The sequence below is a fragment of the Leuresthes tenuis genome, unplaced genomic scaffold, assembly GCF_036924035.1.
Source record: "Leuresthes tenuis unplaced genomic scaffold, fLeuTen1.0.hap1 SCAF_18, whole genome shotgun sequence".
Lineage (NCBI taxonomy): Eukaryota > Metazoa > Chordata > Actinopteri > Atheriniformes > Atherinopsidae > Leuresthes > Leuresthes tenuis.
In genome coordinates this window covers 7,584,084-7,603,319 of record NW_027325372.1, presented here as the reverse complement: position 1 = coordinate 7,603,319, position 19,236 = coordinate 7,584,084, and the positions used below count along the sequence as shown (strand labels likewise).

The window sequence follows — 19,236 nt, the reverse complement described above, 5'->3', positions numbered from 1 at the left end:
AGACAAGAAAAAGGATGAAATCTTGTATTTTAAACTAAATATGTGCCTCCCAAACGATTCTCTGCAGCAGCTGTTTCAAAGTGACTTTACTTCTCATGGAAACATCTCAACTTGCACATCTTATGATTCTGTTTTTCATCTGCTGTCTGTATTAAATCAACACTGAATATGTCCATTTGTTGTAATTCCTCTGACTGCAGCAACATGTGGTACCACAAAATGTTTATCTTCAATCTTCACTGTTACTACTAAAAGAGAAGGAGGAGAACTCCTTATTCTCCATAGTCTGTGCTCATCCTCAGGTCACTAATGCTGCTGAGTCACTAGAAAATAATTCCTTCATGTTAACATGAACACCCAGTATTGGAAAACCCTGTGTGTGTTGAAAGAAAAATATTCTAATATGTCATCTGTTAAAGGAGAAAGTTTCTTTTTTGTACAGATGGTCAAACTTAAAATGTTTCTGAGTGTTTAAAAGTAAGCACAGCAGACGAGACAAGTGAAAATAAATGTTGATTTAGAACATTTAAAGAACAAGAGTGTTTTGCACAATATGAAGGCACAGCAACTGCAAAACAGAAAGGAGGAAATAGGAAAGAAAAACATGACCACGGTAAAGAGACTAACACAAAGCTGCGTTTGTCCATAATACTTATGTTGATTTTTTATTGATCATTTTGTTTGACTGTAATTTGGTTGAGTAACCTTTTAAGTATTCCAGGATAAGTGATATAGATGCAAAAGTTATTCTTTGTATGCTGATTTTACTTTATGCAGAAAACACAATCAAAACCTTTATTTATGAAGATTGTTATCATGAAAATTCTGGTTTTTATAAGATATTTCTTTAAATACACTGTCTCTCCAGAAAAAATGGCATCTTAGAAGTCTTATCTTTGTATAAACACTGATATTTTTTAACACTTAAAAAAAAACTTATTTCACAATGATTATTCTCAATATTATCTAATACACTTAATCTTTGAAGATATATTTCAATCTAAAGGTTAAAATTCGAAAAAAAACATCTGTCTCACTTGTAGCGTTCATATACAGACGGTAACTATTCCAATCAGTAGGTGGCGGTAAAGTTGCGCTTGGTGACATCAAACCGGCTCCTTGACAAGAAGACGGTGTGTCGTCACTTCCTGCATATTCATCATGGCGTCGAGAGACTTGAAGCTGAATTTCTGGGAGAACGGACCAAAGCCCGGAGAGTTTTACTCTCTCCATGGCAGCAGCGGGCCCGGCACTTCATGCGGACCTATCAAACACACACTGTGAGTGTGGGTTCTTCGTAACAACCTGAGCTTTTTAAGGCCGATTTAAGCCGAACACCTCTGTCAGTTTCGGTTCGAGCTTCGCTTCAGTGCTGTATCATCATGGAGAAACGGCTGCTAACCGATGCTAAGCTAACTGGCGGTCTACATCAGGTTTAATATTTTCCGGCGAATTTAAGATTGGGTGCTACTCAAGTAATACATTTCTGTACTGACTATTTACCACCACATTACAGCAACCATTGCAGTTATTTTGATTTTGGTGTTGTACTGACTGTAAACTGCGTTAGCAATGTTAGCCAATGGGGATTTTTTTTTGTTTGTTTACAGATGCGAAAACTTCTTATAAGGAGACTTCGTAAAACTACGTAAAACACGAGAAAGTGAACAACATTACCTGAGTGAATGGAGGATTTGTTTTAGAATCGTTTGGTTCCGCATCTTTCAGATTAAGTTGTATATTTATGTTTTCTCGTATAGTTTCAGTTTCTACATCCATGATACACTGCCTAGATGAGCTACTGGCAATCAATTCAGATATCAGATATTCAGATCATTAAAATAAGTTGTTTTTACCTATCCCTATAATTTAAAGTAACTATTAGTTGTGCATTTGGCTGCTACTCTCATCTCTTAAGTTATTGAGCTAAACCTTTTGTTAATTTAATTTAAAAACTAAAATGTACTCAAAGTGTTGCAGTGTCGTGGCATTTGGCTTTCTGGTGGTATTTGACTTTGTGAGACAACAGAGAGTTTTCAACTAAAATATTAAGGATTAGAAATAATCTGAAAGTTAGGCTGTGGCCTTACTTCAGAAGGCTTCCACTTGTAGGCAGACATCAAAGCTTTTATGCAGTCATATTCACAGATGTTTGTTTAACTTTGTTTTCTGACTGACTGTTAATGACAATAACACCTTCCTCTCCGCAGCAAACCGATGGTGACTGGAACATCAGTGCTTGGTGTGAAGTTCACAGGCGGCGTTGTCATCGCAGCTGACATGTTGGGCTCATACGGCTCTCTGGCTCGGTTCAGAAACGTCTCCCGTCTAATGAAGGTGATGGTCGCTGTTGACAAAAATACCAACAGCTGTGATGTAACTGAGTGAAAACGTGCTGAATCTGTGTTTCTTCTGCAGGTGAACAGCAATACTATCCTGGGGGCGTCGGGAGACTACGCTGACTACCAGTACCTCAAGCAGGTCATCGAACAGATGGTGTAAGCAGTGGATCGTTTTGAAATACAGCTCCCTGCCTCTTTATTACATCAGTCTAAAAACATTCTGGTTGATCTGTCAGGATCGATGAGGAGCTCCTGGGTGACGGTCACAGCTACAGTCCGAAGGCCGTCCACTCCTGGCTGACCAGGGTGATGTACAACCGCCGCAGCAAGATGAATCCTCTGTGGAACACAGTGGTCATCGGAGGTTTCTACAACGGGGAGAGGTGAGACTGTTCCCTCGCTGCTGTAATTTCTAACTTTCTGTTCAGATATAGCTCGAGAAGAATTTCTTAAAATTTGTATAAATGCATAAATTGAATAATTATTTAATCTGATTTTCTTTTTAAAAAATGGTTAATTTGTAAATTGTGGATTATTATTTTATTCTTTGTGCACATTTATTGAAGAGTTTTTAAAAATAAATTAATTTTAAAAGTTTAATTTGAATTCATCCATCTTTTTCCATATGACACTTTTTAGTTGCTTACTTGTTAAGAAGTAATTCTTTTGTTTACATTTTCATTGATTTAATACAAATCTGTTTAATTGATTTACTACTTTTTTTCTTCAGTCTTTTTCATTTTTTTATTTGCATTTATTTAATTATATTTCTAGTCATCACTTTGTTATCACTTAGTTTCCATGAGAAAACTGTGTCCACGTGTCATAAAACCTGCTGACATGAAAAGAAGTCTAATACAACTCCTAGGTTGTATTTAACCAACACATATCAAATTATATTTCTATGATGCAAACATGAGAAATAATTATTCACACATTCCTGTTGAGTGTTAACTCACGTTCAGAACAGACGACTATAAAAAAACGGGTTAATAAATCAGCTGCTTCTCTTGCTTCTCACTTTTGTTTTTTAAGATAAATAACCAGGTGACCATCTCACCTCTGTAGTTTCCTAGGTTATGTGGACAAGCTGGGTGTAGCATATGAGGCTCCCACAGTAGCCACTGGTTTTGGAGCGTACCTGGCTCAGGTGAGTTTGATTTCTTGGTTTGAATGTCAACAAGATATTTTTTTATATATATATATATATATATATATATTATATTAAATTATTGATTAATTTTTAAAAAAATCATTAGTGAAAGGACTTCCTGCTTGTTGCTGTTCATTGCAGCTTAATTTAAACTACACATTTACAGCTACGTTTGTAAGGAGGTAGTGAGCTACCATGAGGAACGTGGCCTTTGTATGTTCTGTGAATGAGTTTCAGCCATACAGTTTGAAAGTGAAATCTGCTGTCAGTTATATAAAAGAGGTGTTCAAGCACTGAATTGCTGGAAATGTGTGAATGAAGCTGGCCTGAAGCTCTGCAGACTGAGTGAAGCCCACGAACTGTGTGTGCTTGTGTTTTCAGCCTCTGATGAGGGAGGTGTTGGAGAACAAGGTGGAGATCACAAAACAGGAGGCCCGTGACCTGGTGGAGCGCTGCCTCAAAGTACTGTACTACAGAGATGCTCGCTCCTACAACAGGGTGAGTTTACGACCCATCATTCATATTGACAGAACTTAAAAAACAGTGTTTGTTTAAGTTGTTCAGACCGAATTGCTCTTTGTTTTTCTAATTGTTTACATTGTTGTTTTTTCCAGACTTGAGAGTAACTGTAGACCCAAGAAAATGAGCGTTTTTCTGTTTAAATCGTCTCATTTGCTCCTCATGTGATGCAAGGTGATGTTTTTATTTCAGCATGAAATTGCCATTGTAACAGAGGAGGGTGTGGAGATCATTGGACCTCTGTCTTCTGAAACCAACTGGGACATTGCCCACCTGGTCAGGTAGGGTCCTTTCTTTTTGTTGGTAATACAGGGTTTGACACGATTGTAGCTTAATTTCAATGTAAGGATTGCAAGTTTTATAGTAAACCAAATTTTCAGAAGGTTAAACGTCATGTCGACATCTCTGCATTAACTTCTATTTCTTGTCTTGTTTCTGCGCAGCGGGTTTGAGTGAAGATGAACTGCGAGTGTTTCCCTGCTGCATCAGAAATGGCTACTCACATGCAACTTATCTGTTCCGATTTAGTTTCTTTTTGCTTATCGTCACTTTTGTATAACGGAAAATAAACGTGATAAATGACAAACTTATTGTGTTTTTGGTTTTATTTTAAACCCCTCTCTTTTCTTTAGAAAACTATTACATTTCTGTTCAATAAATAGTTTGGCTATAAGTTGTTTAAATTTGTTTCAGTCTAACTACCATTAAACTAGTCATATTTTTGTGAGTATGAATATCCTTTGGGTTTTGTCAAACTTCCAGTGTCAGACCAATCGTGACTTATTGGAGTCAAATGCATAATTTGGTAAAGATTGTGATATTTTTGTAGGTCTTTTTTATTTTTTTATGTAATTGTGTAATTGTAATTATGCATTTGTGTATTGCCAACAAAACTTTGTGCAGCATTCCCATACCAGTTCCCATAAATGATGAAAGATGCATAGAAATAATATAAACACTAAAAGTGCAGCATTGGTAATTGCAATATTGCACGTCTTATATTTCCATACATATGGAAAGTTTATTTTTCCCGTATATTTTATGTGCTTATAAAATAAGTGTAAGTGTATGTGTTGCTGGTTGTGTTATAAAACTCATGACTCCTTTCAGTTTCCTCACGTGAAGGCGCGGCTGTTGCTAGGCAGGTTTCGCAAGATAACTTCATCTGTTTTGTAACTGGGCAGACCAGAAAACCGCGTCCAATCAGAATAATCTCTATGAAAAAAATAATTCCATTCCACGAATGGAAATTCACCCACTTTCTGTATCCGAGTAGATGTTTGACAGCTGACCAATCGCAGTAGACGTTGGCTTTGTAGTCAGGCAGACATAACAAAGTCGTCCAATCACAAAAAAATCTGAAAGGGGATTTTTGCTGTATCTTGGCTCAGGTACTTTCTTTTTCTTTTTTAAAATAAATATTGAAATATGAGTAACCCGCCCGATCATACATTAAAAAGAGAATTAACTGATTATTGTCCTGAATTATTTTGAAATTGAAAATAGCGCGTAAAAACCGGTGTGAGAGATCTTTCATTGCTTGCTAGCTAATGCTACCTCATAGCACGTAGCTAACTTTGCTAGCTAGCCTTCAACTGTTAGCGACATCCTCAAGGTATCCGAATAAACAATTAGCCGTTTTGATATCACTCTTCTCTATAGGAAACACTTTTCGTTTTCTATGGCTTTCAAGCGTTGTTAAAATTTGATCGAATTAAATTCAGGTAACGGGTGAAGGGCGCCTATGTTGTTCGCTAGCCAGCTAGCTTGGCAGTAACATGTTGAGCTGGGTCAATGTGTTGGTGTGTGTGTTGTGTAGTAAATGGCAGGCACATGACCATCGGCGCTGCGCCCGCTGTAAACACGGCAGTCAGACCTGACATGGTAACTCTGCTGGCACACGAGCGTTTCCAACTAACGCTAGCGGGTGTGTCGAGGGGCTGTGGTCAGTGACCGATTGAATCTGGCTTCTTAGAGGCGTGTGACCCGCTCCGTTTGTGGAAGTTAATAACAGCACTGTGACAGTTAACATGTGTTACTACCCGGCAGCCAGCAGGCCTTTTTACCAGCTGTCAGCGGTGGAGTCTTAGCTTAATGATAACATGGTGTGTTGCTGAAATGGATCGAGCTGCTCTGATCGGGCTGCAGATGCTGCAAAGACCCGAAGCTCCGGGTGACAACAGCAGCCTCAACGTCTCCGTACTCAGAAAAACACGCCCGTTTGCTCATTTGAGTCTGTGGTACCTTTTGAGTAAACACTTTTAAATTCAGATGCTCATTTCTCATTGTATTGTTAGTTTGAATCATCTTAACGTCTTGAGTAACTGCGGCATGAACAGGTGGTAAAAATGAAAGGCCCCTGGGAACCTGAGAGCTGACATGCAAAGGCCCGCCCTTACAGATTAATACGGTTTCTCTTCATAGTCATTATGTGTTCTATTTTTTTGTAGTTTTTGTGGTGTTTGTTTTTTTAGTGGTTGATATTCAACTACATAGTTATATATACTTTTGTCAATTATTTTGGTCTTTCTGGGGTTATTCAAACACTTACTCTTCAACATGACAAAAAATTCATGTGTATGGCTGTTTATTGTTGTGGTGTTACACCTCGTGACTATAGAGGGAGCCAAAAATGAAAAAAATAGTTGCCAAGTTCTCGGTGTTACTTCAGGCCTCAGGGCCTTGATGAGGGTTAGCTTTAAGGACCAAAGCAGCTTTTTGTACCGGGCAGTAAACGTTTATCTCTGCTGTAAAGTTAACCATTTAACTCTGTGGTCTACATTGATCTGCTCTCTTTTTCAGGCAGTTTTTTTTTACTCTTAGATGATGCTGTTTTTGTATAACATCGCTGTACTAGCCAGTGCCATTATTCACGTAGATATTTAATCAACACAGGAATCCTGATATGGTTAATTAACAAGACATTCATCTGTAACAATTCTGATAGATAATCAACCACTTTCAAAGGGAAAAAATGTCAGAAATTTCTGTTTTCAGCCTCTCAGATGTGACTATTTCTCAGTTTTCCAGCTGCAAACCCGGCCTCTCTGTGTTTTAGACCTTTGTTTTTTAGTTTTTTAGTGTGTTAGGTAATAAAGGAAGCCAACATTCAAATGTATTCATCATGAAAGTAGTTCTAGCCCCACATTTTTCCCATGGAGTCTTCTGTAACTAGATAAACCACACAGGTGATTTCCTGAGTGTTACTGTGTATTAAAGCATCTGTACAGATCCAAGGTGGCATCTGCGTTTCTTTTTATTTATTTGTTTGTTTTTATTATTTTTTTTTTTTTTACGAAAGCTCAAAAATCTTCTCTGAGACACTAAAATCTGTCTCAGCTACATTTGACATTTAACGTTTCTATTTAAAAATGGCTCCTGTTTGCCATTTTTCATGTTCTCATCACAGAGTTTTCATGGAGTGTCTCTTGCTCGTGTGTTCTCAGATGGTGGCGATCAGCACCGGTTAGTCGGTCCAGATGTCGGAGGACCAGCACCACCCGCGGGCTGAAGCCTCCCAGCGAGGGGAGGGTGCCCTGGAGGCAGCGGAGGGCGACACCGAGCCCAGCATGCTGCTCCAGAAACTGAAAAGCAACATCTCGTAAGTCTTGCAGGAAACCAGAGAAGCTCTGAGGTTTCTTAAAAAACGAATTGGAAAATTCTGACTTTAATCTCTTCGAGCAACTGCTTCACGTTTGATTCCTTGATGATGCAAGAGGAAAATCCATGAAGCTGAAAGTCAGAAGACAGTCGTCTTGATGTGTGTTTTTAATGGTCTGCATAAGCGGAACAATGAATGAAACACTTAAACAACAGTTTTAGCAAACAGTTAAAACAGCAACGTAAAGAGGTTAATCAGAGATAACTCAGTATTCCTTTTCCTGTTTTTTATCCGTCTCTCAGTGTCAGTGAAAATATCCTGTGAGGTTGTTTTGGTTATTCAAAGCTGCCGCCTTAGGGAGCGTCGCGAGGCGCTTAAACGCATCGTGTTTGAGTGAATGTGAGCAGGTTTCTGAGTGCTGTGTTCTCTGTCTTGCAGTAAGAATGTTCAGACCAAAGTGGATCAGATCTTGGTAAGAACTTAACTTTGACTTTTAAAATCCTGCTTATTAAAAAAAAAAAACATGAGGCCTGCATGGTTTTGTGCCTCCTTGGTGCTTGGCTTGATCTTTTCTATTCTACTTCAACAGCAAGATGTCCAACGTTTCTCTGACAACGACAAGCTGTACCTGTACCTCCAACTGCCCTCTGGACCCAGTTCTGGGGACAAAAGGTCAGAGATGTCCAACTACGTAATGCAGGGCAACGCTTTTAGTTCAGGTCCCGTGTTTAACTGTATTTACAGAAGGTCTTTGATCTCTTGAAAACATATTGTGGAGGATAAGTTTGCACGGGATGCTTTTAGTTTTCATGTTTTAGAGAATATAGCACAGGGTGCTCCTATATCATTAGAACCAGAAACAACCAGCTATTTGGAACTGAATTCTCTTGGATTTTTAGTAAACTGTTGAGAAATGATTCAGTAAATAATCTCAGTCACCCAATGATTTTCCAGGAGGTGTTGACTTAAAGGTGAATAGATTTAGTAGCTTATTAGATGCTTGAGGACCATCCCCGTTTTTGTCTATGTGAACTATCTTCAAGCTTCTACTGCTAACTGCAGTAACCTGTAATTTAACCTGTCTTTGGTAGTAGGAAATTATTCGGGAACTGCAGGACCCGTTCAATAAACATTATCAAGTATATTTTGGCAGGGAGAGACATTTGTGGTTAATACGCAGCTGAATATTTATGTTTGTGGACAGTAGCAGCGACTCCAGTTCATTCAACACAGCCGACCAGCTTCACACCTGTTACTGGATCCGCAGTCATCTGGAGGAGCATTCGGACACCTGTCTGCCTAAACAGGACGTCTATGAGACATACAAGTGAGAAAACACACAAATTCACACCCGTTTTAATTAGATAAAGAGAGACAGAGTCATATTATAATCATTTTAAAGCCAATAAAGATCAGATGAAAAAATGAATAGAGCGAGAAAAGAACAGGCCAGAGTGCAGCCTACAAAATATGAGTGGTTAAATCGTAATGGTTGGTCATGTCCTGGTTGTCCCACTGTTTGGTGAATGGAGGTTACATTAATTATTGAATTCTTTTATCTTCTTATTTAATTCTTTTTCATCAAAAATGTTAATAGTTGACTGACAATCCCGTGTTTCTGCCCGCTTTGTGCCGCAGGAGATACTGCGAGAACCTGCAGCATCGCCCCCTGAGCGCTGCCAACTTTGGGAAGATCATCAGAGATATTTTCCCTAACATCAAAGCGAGACGACTCGGGGGCAGAGGGCAGTCCAAATATCCTTTTCTTACAGTCGAAACAAACAAGAAAAGATGGACAGTCTGCTGCTGTTCTGGCTTCTGTTGAAGTCCTCCCAGACATAACTGTTTATAGAAGAGGAGCTGAATGAATGTAACGGCTCAAAGAGTTGCTTTTATTCAGCCAGGCGAGCAATCAAATGCATTTATCATTCTAATGATCGTTATCTATTTGGAAACAACAATAGTATTCAGTGATTGTCACATAGAAAAACATTTGGTGAATACAGAAACAATAAGCTGCAGATGGGTAAGTTATCAGATCAGAAATCATACAGTTTCATTCAGCTGCTGACAGCCAGAAAATGTAGTAATAGTGATAATGATGATCATATAAAACAAAGACCCTTATGAACAATAATTATTAATCTTACTGTAATCAGAAGAACACAAAGCTTTCCCCTGTTTTTTTGGTGATCCAACACTTTTTAGAAAAAGTCTATTTTTGCTTCAACTCAGATGTAACCTTGATGGAAATACTCAAAGACAAACAATTTCGGGGGCTGAGATAAAGCAGCTCACGACTTCGGTTTCCAGCACTGCTGTATGTAGTCAGAGCTCCAGCCATTAAAGACCTCTGTGTCACAGCCAGGATTATACCAGCTAAGAACAGCTGGGATTCAGAACAGAAACAAAAAGCCGCAGAATATCTCCAACATTTTCTCACACAGACCTCATAGTTGCAGTCAGACATACTTCAGTAAATAACTCGATTCTCTTTGCGTGCATGTAAACACTTACAAGGATGGTGGTCTGGTTAAATGAGTCGAGCTGTGGCCGTAGAAGCGCCTCCAGTTTTCTGCCTAACTGCAGAGGTGCAGACCTGTGCCTGACAGACACAGCTGAGGGTCTTCCACCTGATTTGGCCAGTTAACGGATGCTTTTATTCTCAGGTGTTTGTAAACGTAGCTCCTGTTAGTGCAGATCAGGCTGTGAAGGTTGCCGGTTGAGCTCCTTGACCTGCTCGGCCGATACGTACTGTTACAGCGGCATCAGGAGGAAGACAGTGCTCAACATGCCTCTGCTACCCAACCTGGACCTGAAGAATGACCCGGTACTCATGCACCGAACGTGAAGCTCGATAACGTGTACATTATTTTTAGGTGAGCCCGAACTTACGCTCGTTGCTCTTTGTTTCCAGTCGGAGCTGACAGAGCTGGTCCAGACCTACAAACAGGAAGTGACGGAGGCAGCGTGTGAGCTGATCTGTGACTGGGCGCAGAAGATCCTGAAGCGTTCCTTCGACACAGTTGTGGAGATTGCTCGGTACCTGATCCAGGAGCACATTGTAAACCCTCGCTGCAGCCAGGCCGAGCTGGTGACCTCTGCAGCGCTCGCAGGTACGTCGCTCTGTGTGTGTTCCTGTACTTGTTACTTCATTAGTACCTTTTCTGGTATTATCACTGACCTTCATGCGTCCTGTAATCCTCATGGGAACCAAAACAGAGTATCAGTAAGGCAGGATACTGGTTATGTTAAATTCAAATATGTTTATTTATGTTATTTTAATTGGGTTTGGCTGCTTCTAATGAATTAACATGATGTTCTCATCCAGAAATTTTAGATTTGGGCTTTTTGATAAACAAGGACTGTTCCTGGACAATTACTGGAAAGTTGGTACATATTTTGTAAACTGGGGACAGTTTTTTTTTAAAGTTTAGAGAGAAGTTGTTTTTATTTTAGACGTGAATTCTTCCCTGAATGTAACAGTAAAAAGGACTTTGAAACTAGAAATTGGATGGTATAGAACTCATTAGAGCTACATTTGCTCAACATTAAAAATGAGTGGGCTGGTCTCACTGGGCAGTTTTTTTTAAAAGCTAGGACAATGGTAACTTAAGACTTTGTTAAAGCTTACAGCATGAGCACTGAATCACTGTAACTATAATTCAGACACAGATGCTGCTCCTGTTTGTGACAAGATGTCTCAGCTGTTGCTCCTGTTGCTTGTCTGCAGGTGGCCCCGCTAAAACCCACAAAGTCATTAAGAAAACTCCTGTGATCTCTAAAGCTGATGGTGACGGAGCTGCAGATCAGAAGGTTTGTTCCTGAACAGTCGTGGATCTCATCGAGCTGCATGTTCACTGCTCACTGCTTCCTCTCTGTCTGCAGAAGGAATCCGGAGACCCGTCCTTACTGAAGCTCACATCTGGAGATAAATCAGCAGTAGGAACCAAATCTTCTTCAGCAGACGCTCCTCCTCCTCCTTCCTCTACCTCTTCCTCATCTCTGCGTCCAGCGGTGAGTCAAAACAACTTAGTTTCCTTCAAAAGCAGCTGATGTGCTGCTGTTGAGAGAGTTGTAGTGACCCATGCAACGGCATGATCTGATCTGGTCTAAACCGCAGAAATGGTCTGAAACAAAAAAAATATCGGAACAATTTCCTTTTAAGCTGCATATCACTCTGCATTTTCCAGCCTGTTAGAAAGACGAGGTCAGAGAGCGGAGCAGCTTGCCGATGCTGTGGGTTAAATTCCCAACCTCCTGATCTGTTCTGTAACAGCTGCTGGATCTGCTGACTGTCAGTCGTAAAGCACAAAGGTCACACCATCGGTGGTCACTACTTGTCAGATATGAAGATTTACGGCCTTTTTTTAGTGCAATTTAAAAGCCGGCTGACTATTCGCTACAACAAAAAGCTGATATGTTTCAGTAAGTACAGTTATAAGTGGGGAAATCAATAAAAATAACACAAATCTCTGACTTTGCTGCAGATGCAGGCGTTCATGAAGCAGTTACCCAGAATCCTCCCTCGCAGCTCCATCCCTGATAAGACCCTCTCTGTCCGCTCCTCTCCGCCCTCGCTGGCTCCCAAAGATGCATCAGGTGTTGGAGCCGCGTCTGGACACGGAGGTCCTGCTGCTGCTGCTGCTGCTGCTGCCAGCAGTGGTGGGGTGAAGGTCATTGCCATGGCAACGCTGCCCCAGCAGCAGGGCGGGCCTGTCCCTCTGATGATCCTGCCTCAGGGCTGTCTGTCCTACGAAAGGGAGAAGATTGCCCCACCTCCCCCTCTTCCTGCTCAGCAGCAGCAGCACAGTCCGGCAGCCCCCACCTCTGTGGTCCAGAAAGCACGAGGGAGCGCCACCAAGCGCCCCCTGGAGGGCGTTTCGTCAGGCGGCGGTGCTGTTGGTGTGTCTGGTGCCTCTGCTGTTAACGCTCCTCTGGTGAAGCGGAAACGCGGACGACCAAGAAAACCTCGTCCGGAAGATTCCCTTCCTGCTCCTCCCGTTGCTCTTCCTCCTCAGCCTCCGCCTCCTGCACCTCCCGCACAGCCTCCGGTCATCACCTCCTTGACGGGCGGTGTCATCCAGAAGGCTTCCTCCTCCTTGTCATCCTCCTCACAGCCGGTGCTGGAGCTGGTGATCCAGGAACAGTCGGGACTGCTTCTAAGTCAGCTGCCAGCGATGCCGGACACGGTTCACCAGCTGGTGGAGCACCGCGGCGTGGTGGTGCAGTGCCAACCTGGCGGGACAGCCGAGCCAGATCGTCAAAGTAGGCCGCTGCTGCTGTTCCAGAGTTCAGGGAACTCCAGCTTGGAGCTGGCGCCGTCAGGACGGACCCCAATGGTGGAAGTCATCCAGAAAGCTCCTAGACCGAGCAATAACAACACCAGCGCCGCTGCTCCTCCTGTAGCAAACCCACAGCCGCCTCCTCTCCCCCTGCCCACGCTGCACGAGGAGCGAGGTGAGGTGGAAATAACACTGACGCCAGTGGAACTGCCGCCTCCCTCCACCTCCGCTGCTGCTCCCGTCTACTCTCCTCCCGCCTCTCCCATCATGGATGTGAAGCTTGAGGAGGAGGGAAAAGAGATCAGCAGCCCCTCGAAGAGAGAAGGACATTAACTCTCATCAACTCCTTTTTGTCTTTTTTTACTGTCCTCCCTCGCACAGCTTTTACTGCACTTGCTCTGAAGCCCCGCTCCTTTACCTCTCCTTCTCTTTATTGGTGGAAATCCCAGAATGGCGGCAGCAGCAAACAGCCAATCGAGCGGGATAAATGAAGCCAAAATGTCGGCACTCTGTCCTTTCATCGGCTTAAACGCACTTATAAACTGAACCTACGATGCTGTAACTGCATGTGTGTCTGTGCTTCGCTCGTAGCCGAAATCAGAACCACTCCTCTTCCCTCGTTCCCTCTTCCTTCCTCCCTCTCGTGCTTTCTTGTGTCCTCACTCTTAAATTTTCCGTGCCGAGGTTTCATCGTCTGCTGCTTTGCTTCATATAAAAAAAAGAAAAACTGAAAAAGAAGAGATTCATGCAAAGGAGGTCAGGAAGTTGAAAATAGGAGGAAGAGAGAAGGGAGACGTGTTCCCCGTTGAATCAGGCCCCGGATATAGTTGATAGATATCGTAGGTACTTACGGGTCAGAGCCTTGTGAAGGTTCTCTGTGCTTCAATTAAAAACGACCTCTTTAACAGAGCCCAGCCTCGATCCAGCTTCTCCTCATGAAAAATAGCTGTTTTTAATCCCTGTTTTAAACAGCTTTGTATTTCTGATCGTGTGTGTGTGTGTGTGAGAAAATACCCGTCACCCAAAAACTCGTTTGACATGACTCGTCAGTGTTGATGTATATTTAAATTAAATGAATTATTTCAAGTCATTTATCAGAAAACAGCTTCTGGCCGACAGCAGCAACAGAGTCGATCAAACACTGGAACACTTAAAGTCGAGTCTTTTTCCTGCTTTTCTACCGTCTGAGTCACAGAGCTTCTTAGAAACAGTTAGTTAAACCTTATTGAGCTGAGAATCGGTTCTAAACCAAATGCCTGGTTCACCAAAGCAGCCGGGTCAGTTCACACTGTGTACAAACTTTTTAGTGGCCTAAAATGACACCCTAAAAGTTGAAAATGTCTATAAATGACATGCAGAAATGTGCCCAAATAAAGTTTTTTCAATTCTGACACAGCTGTAGATGAAGCTACAGCCGACTGCTTTTAACTTAACTTCGAGGGAGGAGATTGCTATGTTTGCTCGGCCCAGACGTAACAAATCTAGTGGTCCAACAGCTCTGTAGCCTGTTTAAAACTATATGTGTGAAACTGAACAAGTGGATCCAAGAAAGAAGTTATCCAGCCCCGATGATGCCAAGCAGACCCGACTTTTTGAGTTGAGGGAGACACCAAACTGCTTCATTCACACTCAACAAAGCTTGATAAGATGCAAATAAATTATGATATATGCTGACGTGCTCAATCACAGCAGGAGTAAAATTAAATTAGTCCTCAAGGGCTGAAGAAAATGCTTCAGCTCAGGCACTTTGTGCAAAGTACAAAGATACCTGCTACGTAGAACTAATACGTTAAGATGCAGTAAAAATGACCTATTTATGGGAGATATTTTGCATAGGATTAGCTTTCGTTGCACTAAAGCTGTTTTAGCTAGCTGGCTTAGTTCTCGTTGTATGTTGCCATGCGCCCTTTGCACTAACTTAACCACCTCTTTGAACTTGTCACTTCAGCTCTGTCTCTCTCTGACTCTAGATGTTAAAAAAAAACATTTTGTCCTTATTTTAAAGTCATTTTCAGTTGACACACCAACTTGAGCTCAACTTTTAAGTTCAAACATCTCAGTTTTATACTCCTAATTGCCCACAAATTAGAAAAGCTGCAGTTTCTGTGCTACAGAAAATGAAATACAGCCGTCGAAGACGCTCTTCTTCACTGAAAATAGACCAAATTGTATTGCGGAGACTGTTTTTTTTTTTTGGGGGGGGGGCACTATTGTAGTCCTCCTTTTTTTTTAGTCCTCATTTAATCTCTTTTGTGCGTCATATATAATTAAAATATGGCTAATGGAGGTTAGAGCTTGTTCTCAAATGTCTCAGATTTAAACTGAGGCGCTTTAGAATAACTTCATATATCTTTTGCAGGTTTTGCATCTTGATAAACATCTAGAATTCAAAACTGTTCAGAGGATTAATTGATAAATTGAAATATTTGCTAAGATATTTGGTGATACTTGTTTGAACTTTATTTATTTTAAAAAAAACAAGTCAGCTGAAGGAAGGGTTTTCTCTTCCTCCTCCTCATATTTGCTGATTTCTAAAGGAGTTTGACCTTCTCTCATCATGGAAATGTCACATTTTTGACCCACTGCTGTTCTTCACCTCTGCCGAGCGTCCTCTCGCTCTTTGAGAGGGTGTCGTCTTCATCGTTGGTGCTAAACACAGCAGGGCTTGATCTCGCCATTTTCCATCCCTAGTGTCCTTGTTTCCCTGCATCCAAAGGCTTCAGATCAGTTAAAGGGACCCTTAAAAACGTCAGACTTGTTGCATGATGGGAAAGCGAGTTTTAGAGAAGGCTAGCTGATGTGCTTGCTGTTTTTGCCACTGCCCACATTTCCCTTATTAAAATGAGTACTAATACTATGTGTTGTTCAGTCACATCAGTTTAGTGAAGTGCCAATACGCCACATCTTACCTCATGGAGAAGCAACAGCTCGACCGAAATGTCTTGGTCTGAGCCTCGGCCCTTTTCAGACAACCGAAACAAACGTTGCACCGTTGAGTGTTAAAAGAGGGAGTCTGTGTATTCTATGAATTTGTTAATTGAGATAATACACTGACGAGTATCTATGGGGGATGTAGCGTTCTGCTTTATGCTCACACTCTGCTCGAGGCTGACGGTCGGTGCTATTTTTTTATGGCAAAAGATTTGGTCAGGATAATAATCCTTGTTCAAACTACACTGTGTCCAGTAGTTGTAGGTAAAAAGAAGATGAAGAAAACACACTCTTTTATATTAAAGTTTGTTGTAACTGGAGGGGTTTGAAGGGACGAGACGTGTGGTTACAGGCAACATTTCACTTGTTGGGCTTTGTTTGCAGTAAAGTGTGAATGCTTCTTTAAAGGCCTCAGTGTGCTTCCAGTGAGCTGGTCCTTTACAACAATGTCAAAACCTCATCTGGACGTAACAGCAGAGATGTTTACGCCTGTCACATGACCTGGATTTTTGTCAGCAGCCAATCGCAGTCGTGTTTTTTTACACTCGCAGTGGTCAAGGACTAGGACCTGGCTTGATGATCATTTCTGATGTTGCCGTGGTGTTTCTCGTTCTGCTCGATGACACAAATGTTATGTTTAAACCTGGTCATGTCCTGAGTAAACACCTGGGACTTGATTTGTTTCTTACTGGTCTTGATTCAGGCTTAACTTTCTTTATTGTAACTTGGGAATTTTGATCAAAGTTAGTTTTACTTTGCTCTGGACTTCCAGACCTTTGTTTGGGACCAGTTGATCTTGGCTCAGGTGCTTGGAGATCTTGACTTTGGATTTGACTCGATAGATTTTTCCAGACTTTTTCTTTTTTTAATGCTTTTCTTTCTTGTTGGTCTTTACTTTAGACCTGCTGGTCTTGATTTGGAGCTGGTTTAGATGACTTAACAAGCACTTCCGATGTGGTGCTCTGAGGCTTGAATGTTTTCAAAATCCTTTCGGTCTAAAGTAAACTAAGGCTTCCTTTGGGGAAGTGTGGAGTGATCCAACAAGTTGCACTTCCATCACTCATCCATAAACATGTCCTTTTACTTGTTGTTCCGAACTTCTAACCTCTTAACACCAGAGACAGACGATCGTGATCTCAAAGTGAAATGTTGCTTTTTGATTTAATGGTGATGCAAAAGGTTCAGACTGAAACCGGAGGCTATGCAGCGGCTGTTTCTGTCTGCTGGACCTACTGGGCTAAACTGGTCCAACTGGAAAACATGACAAAGATCTAAAAGGAGCTCAAAAATTGCACAGTTGAAGTCAAGTGGAACGAGGATCCAGTTTGAACCTGCTGTGGACATTTCTAATTAACACCGTGTGAAAGTTTGGTAAAATTACTCTACACCCAGTTTAATGGAATTTGGCTCCTCTGGACAAGTAAAGCGGCGCTGCTGTGTTGTTGTTCAGGAGGAGCCTGAGAGACGAGTAGCTCACCACGAGGAGCTCGGAAACTGGGTTTGGAGTTCTGGAGTGTTGTCTGGAGAAGATGGTTTGGAGCAAGTCAGCATGCGGGAACCAGTTCAGCTCAGTTTGAACTCGTATATGGAAAACTTTGGCTTCTTGAACATGTGCCGTTCTCTTCATGTGAGAACGTTTAAGAGTCGCAGCATTGTGGAAGTCAAAATCAAGAAGATGTCATGATGGGACGTCAGAGTTGGGTCTGTGTCAGATATGTGGAATATCCTGAAAAATGAGACGTGAAACAGCTTTTATGAATGGTTTCAAGCAACTCACAAAGCCCAGTTTGGCTGAGCTCATCTCTGAATAGGAATGACGGGATGTAGATGTTTTGTTTGAATGTTTTTTCTTTTTTATGTTTTGAAGAAGCCTGAAGGATCAGCAGGACTCTGAAAGTCAAGCTCCAAAACAAGGAAGTCAAGGCCCAGTTTGGCAAAGACACTGGATAGACTAGAGATGTGGAGTTCCTTACAGGGTTTCCATCAAAAGTGGAAAAAGTCTTGATGTTCGACAAAAGAAAACTCAAAGAGATGGTTCAGAGCTAGCCTTGGAAGGCAGGAAAGCTCTATCATGACTCAGTTTGATTTACTTTGGTCCAGTTTGGCCCAGTTTGGCCCAGCAGGCTTGAAAGTGGGGCTGGTTGAGGTAAACTTTCACTGTGGAGCGGCGCAGCTCAAACAAACAAACTAGAAACGGGTCAGATAATCAAAGATAAATGGATCGGGATTCGGGTAGCGGTGTGTTGACTCTGAAGGATCAGACTGAATCAAACAACGGCCTCTGATGTCACTTCCTGTCCTGTTCCTGTCGTTATTTACTGAAGTTAAAGTGAGACAGAGAAGCTTTAGATATCTTATAACCAAACATTTTACTGAAACTCTTTTTAATTCCTGAAAAGCGGCTCATCTCAGCCTTTGCTACGATTATGGGAGCCACACAGCGACATTTATAATGCTTTGGGCATCTAGATCGCCAATAATTACAGGCCAGGGTGGCTCAAGTGAGATCAAATTAAAAGAATCTATGTAACAACAATGATATTTATCTTTAAAATGTCACAAAGTTTTACAGATAGAAGAACCTATAAAACAAAGTGGATGTTTTTATGGATTAAATAGAATAGAAATAATTAACGGGAGCAGCTAAAGGAAAAGCCAGTTTAGAGCTAAAAGACTACTTAAGAGCGAAGGTGACGAGATGACGAGACGTTTGTTAGAGCGAGCTGATCCTGGTCAACCCCGCAGTTAATGTGATGATGGTGAACTCTCAGTCTGACGTCAAAGTAGCTCTGTTTGCTGTCAGAAGCCCACTCTGGATTTTTTTTTAAATCTTTTTTTTTTACCCTGAAAAATGCAGAAAAACATTTCCATGGGGAAGTTTTTCCCGCCCTGAGTGAGGCCTTGCAGGTGCTGTGCCTCCCAGGCTCAGGAACTCTGGGTAACGTCGTCCTGAGTGGGATTTCGACACCAAGCAGCTTCTTGCTGCCGTTTTCTGTTCACTCTGCGAAGATGAGGATTCATCAGTGCTTTCATAAATCTGTTTACTGCTCTGTCGTCTGTCTTTGGTTCTGTTTGTTGCTGTGTGTTCGCTGTTTATTACAGTTGTACAGCTTCTCGATGTGCAGTTTTTCTTCCTCTTGCTGTAAAATCGTTTGAACTATGTTTAATTTGCGGAAGACGCCGTCGGCTTCCTGCATGGTTTTTTCCTGTGGTTTCTTGTCCGGTTTTCTAGATTCTCACCTGTAAACGTTTGCTTTTGCTTTTGTCTGTGACCTGCTGGCTTTGTGTTGTTTTTTCCCCTTGTTTTGCACTTTACTTATGAAGTTCGGGGGGGGGGGGGGGGTATTTTTTGGTTGGTTTGCTTTGGAGATGACAATAAGCAGTGAAATGCACCTTTACTTTGCC

The 19,236-nt window shown here is 41.7% G+C and overlaps 3 protein-coding genes across 3 annotated transcripts in view; all 3 read left to right on the top strand.

Annotated features, from left to right (window-relative positions):
• cdc42se1 (CDC42 small effector 1) overlaps positions 1 to 19,236 on the top strand; it is a 202,905-nt gene that overhangs the window by 40,085 nt on the left and 143,584 nt on the right. The gene's annotated exons all lie outside the window — the stretch shown is intronic.
• psmb4 (proteasome 20S subunit beta 4) lies at positions 1,137 to 4,600 on the top strand. Its single transcript, XM_072370691.1, has 8 exons — positions 1,137 to 1,280; positions 2,211 to 2,337; positions 2,419 to 2,498; positions 2,579 to 2,725; positions 3,411 to 3,492; positions 3,877 to 3,993; positions 4,207 to 4,295; positions 4,458 to 4,600. Exons 1-8 carry the CDS (start codon positions 1,162 to 1,164, stop codon positions 4,468 to 4,470), a joined length of 774 nt encoding a protein of 257 aa, XP_072226792.1. The 5' UTR covers positions 1,137 to 1,161; the 3' UTR covers positions 4,471 to 4,600.
• rfx5 (regulatory factor X, 5) lies at positions 5,359 to 13,233 on the top strand. The gene is made up of 11 exons (XM_072370314.1): positions 5,359 to 5,405; positions 7,461 to 7,615; positions 8,054 to 8,087; positions 8,205 to 8,287; positions 8,820 to 8,942; positions 9,254 to 9,370; positions 10,367 to 10,445; positions 10,533 to 10,731; positions 11,349 to 11,431; positions 11,504 to 11,632; positions 12,106 to 13,233. Exons 2-11 carry the CDS (start codon positions 7,494 to 7,496, stop codon positions 13,231 to 13,233), a joined length of 2,097 nt encoding a protein of 698 aa, XP_072226415.1. The 5' UTR covers positions 5,359 to 5,405; positions 7,461 to 7,493.

Bases quoted from the DNA above. Each gene is read 5' to 3' on its own strand.
- psmb4 (XM_072370691.1), top strand. From the start codon at position 1,162: ATGGCGTCGAGAGACTTGAAGCTGAATTTCTGGGAGAACGGACCAAAG. The intron at 1,281-2,210 runs GTGAGTGTGGGT...TCCTCTCCGCAG, and splicing joins GGACCTATCAAACACACACT to CAAACCGATGGTGACTGGAA. The intron at 2,338-2,418 runs GTGATGGTCGCT...TTTCTTCTGCAG, and splicing joins ACGTCTCCCGTCTAATGAAG to GTGAACAGCAATACTATCCT.
- rfx5 (XM_072370314.1), top strand. From the start codon at position 7,494: ATGTCGGAGGACCAGCACCACCCGCGGGCTGAAGCCTCCCAGCGAGGG. The intron at 8,943-9,253 runs GTGAGAAAACAC...TTTGTGCCGCAG, and splicing joins GACGTCTATGAGACATACAA to GAGATACTGCGAGAACCTGC. The intron at 9,371-10,366 runs ATATCCTTTTCT...CTCGGCCGATAC, and splicing joins GGGGGCAGAGGGCAGTCCAA to GTACTGTTACAGCGGCATCA.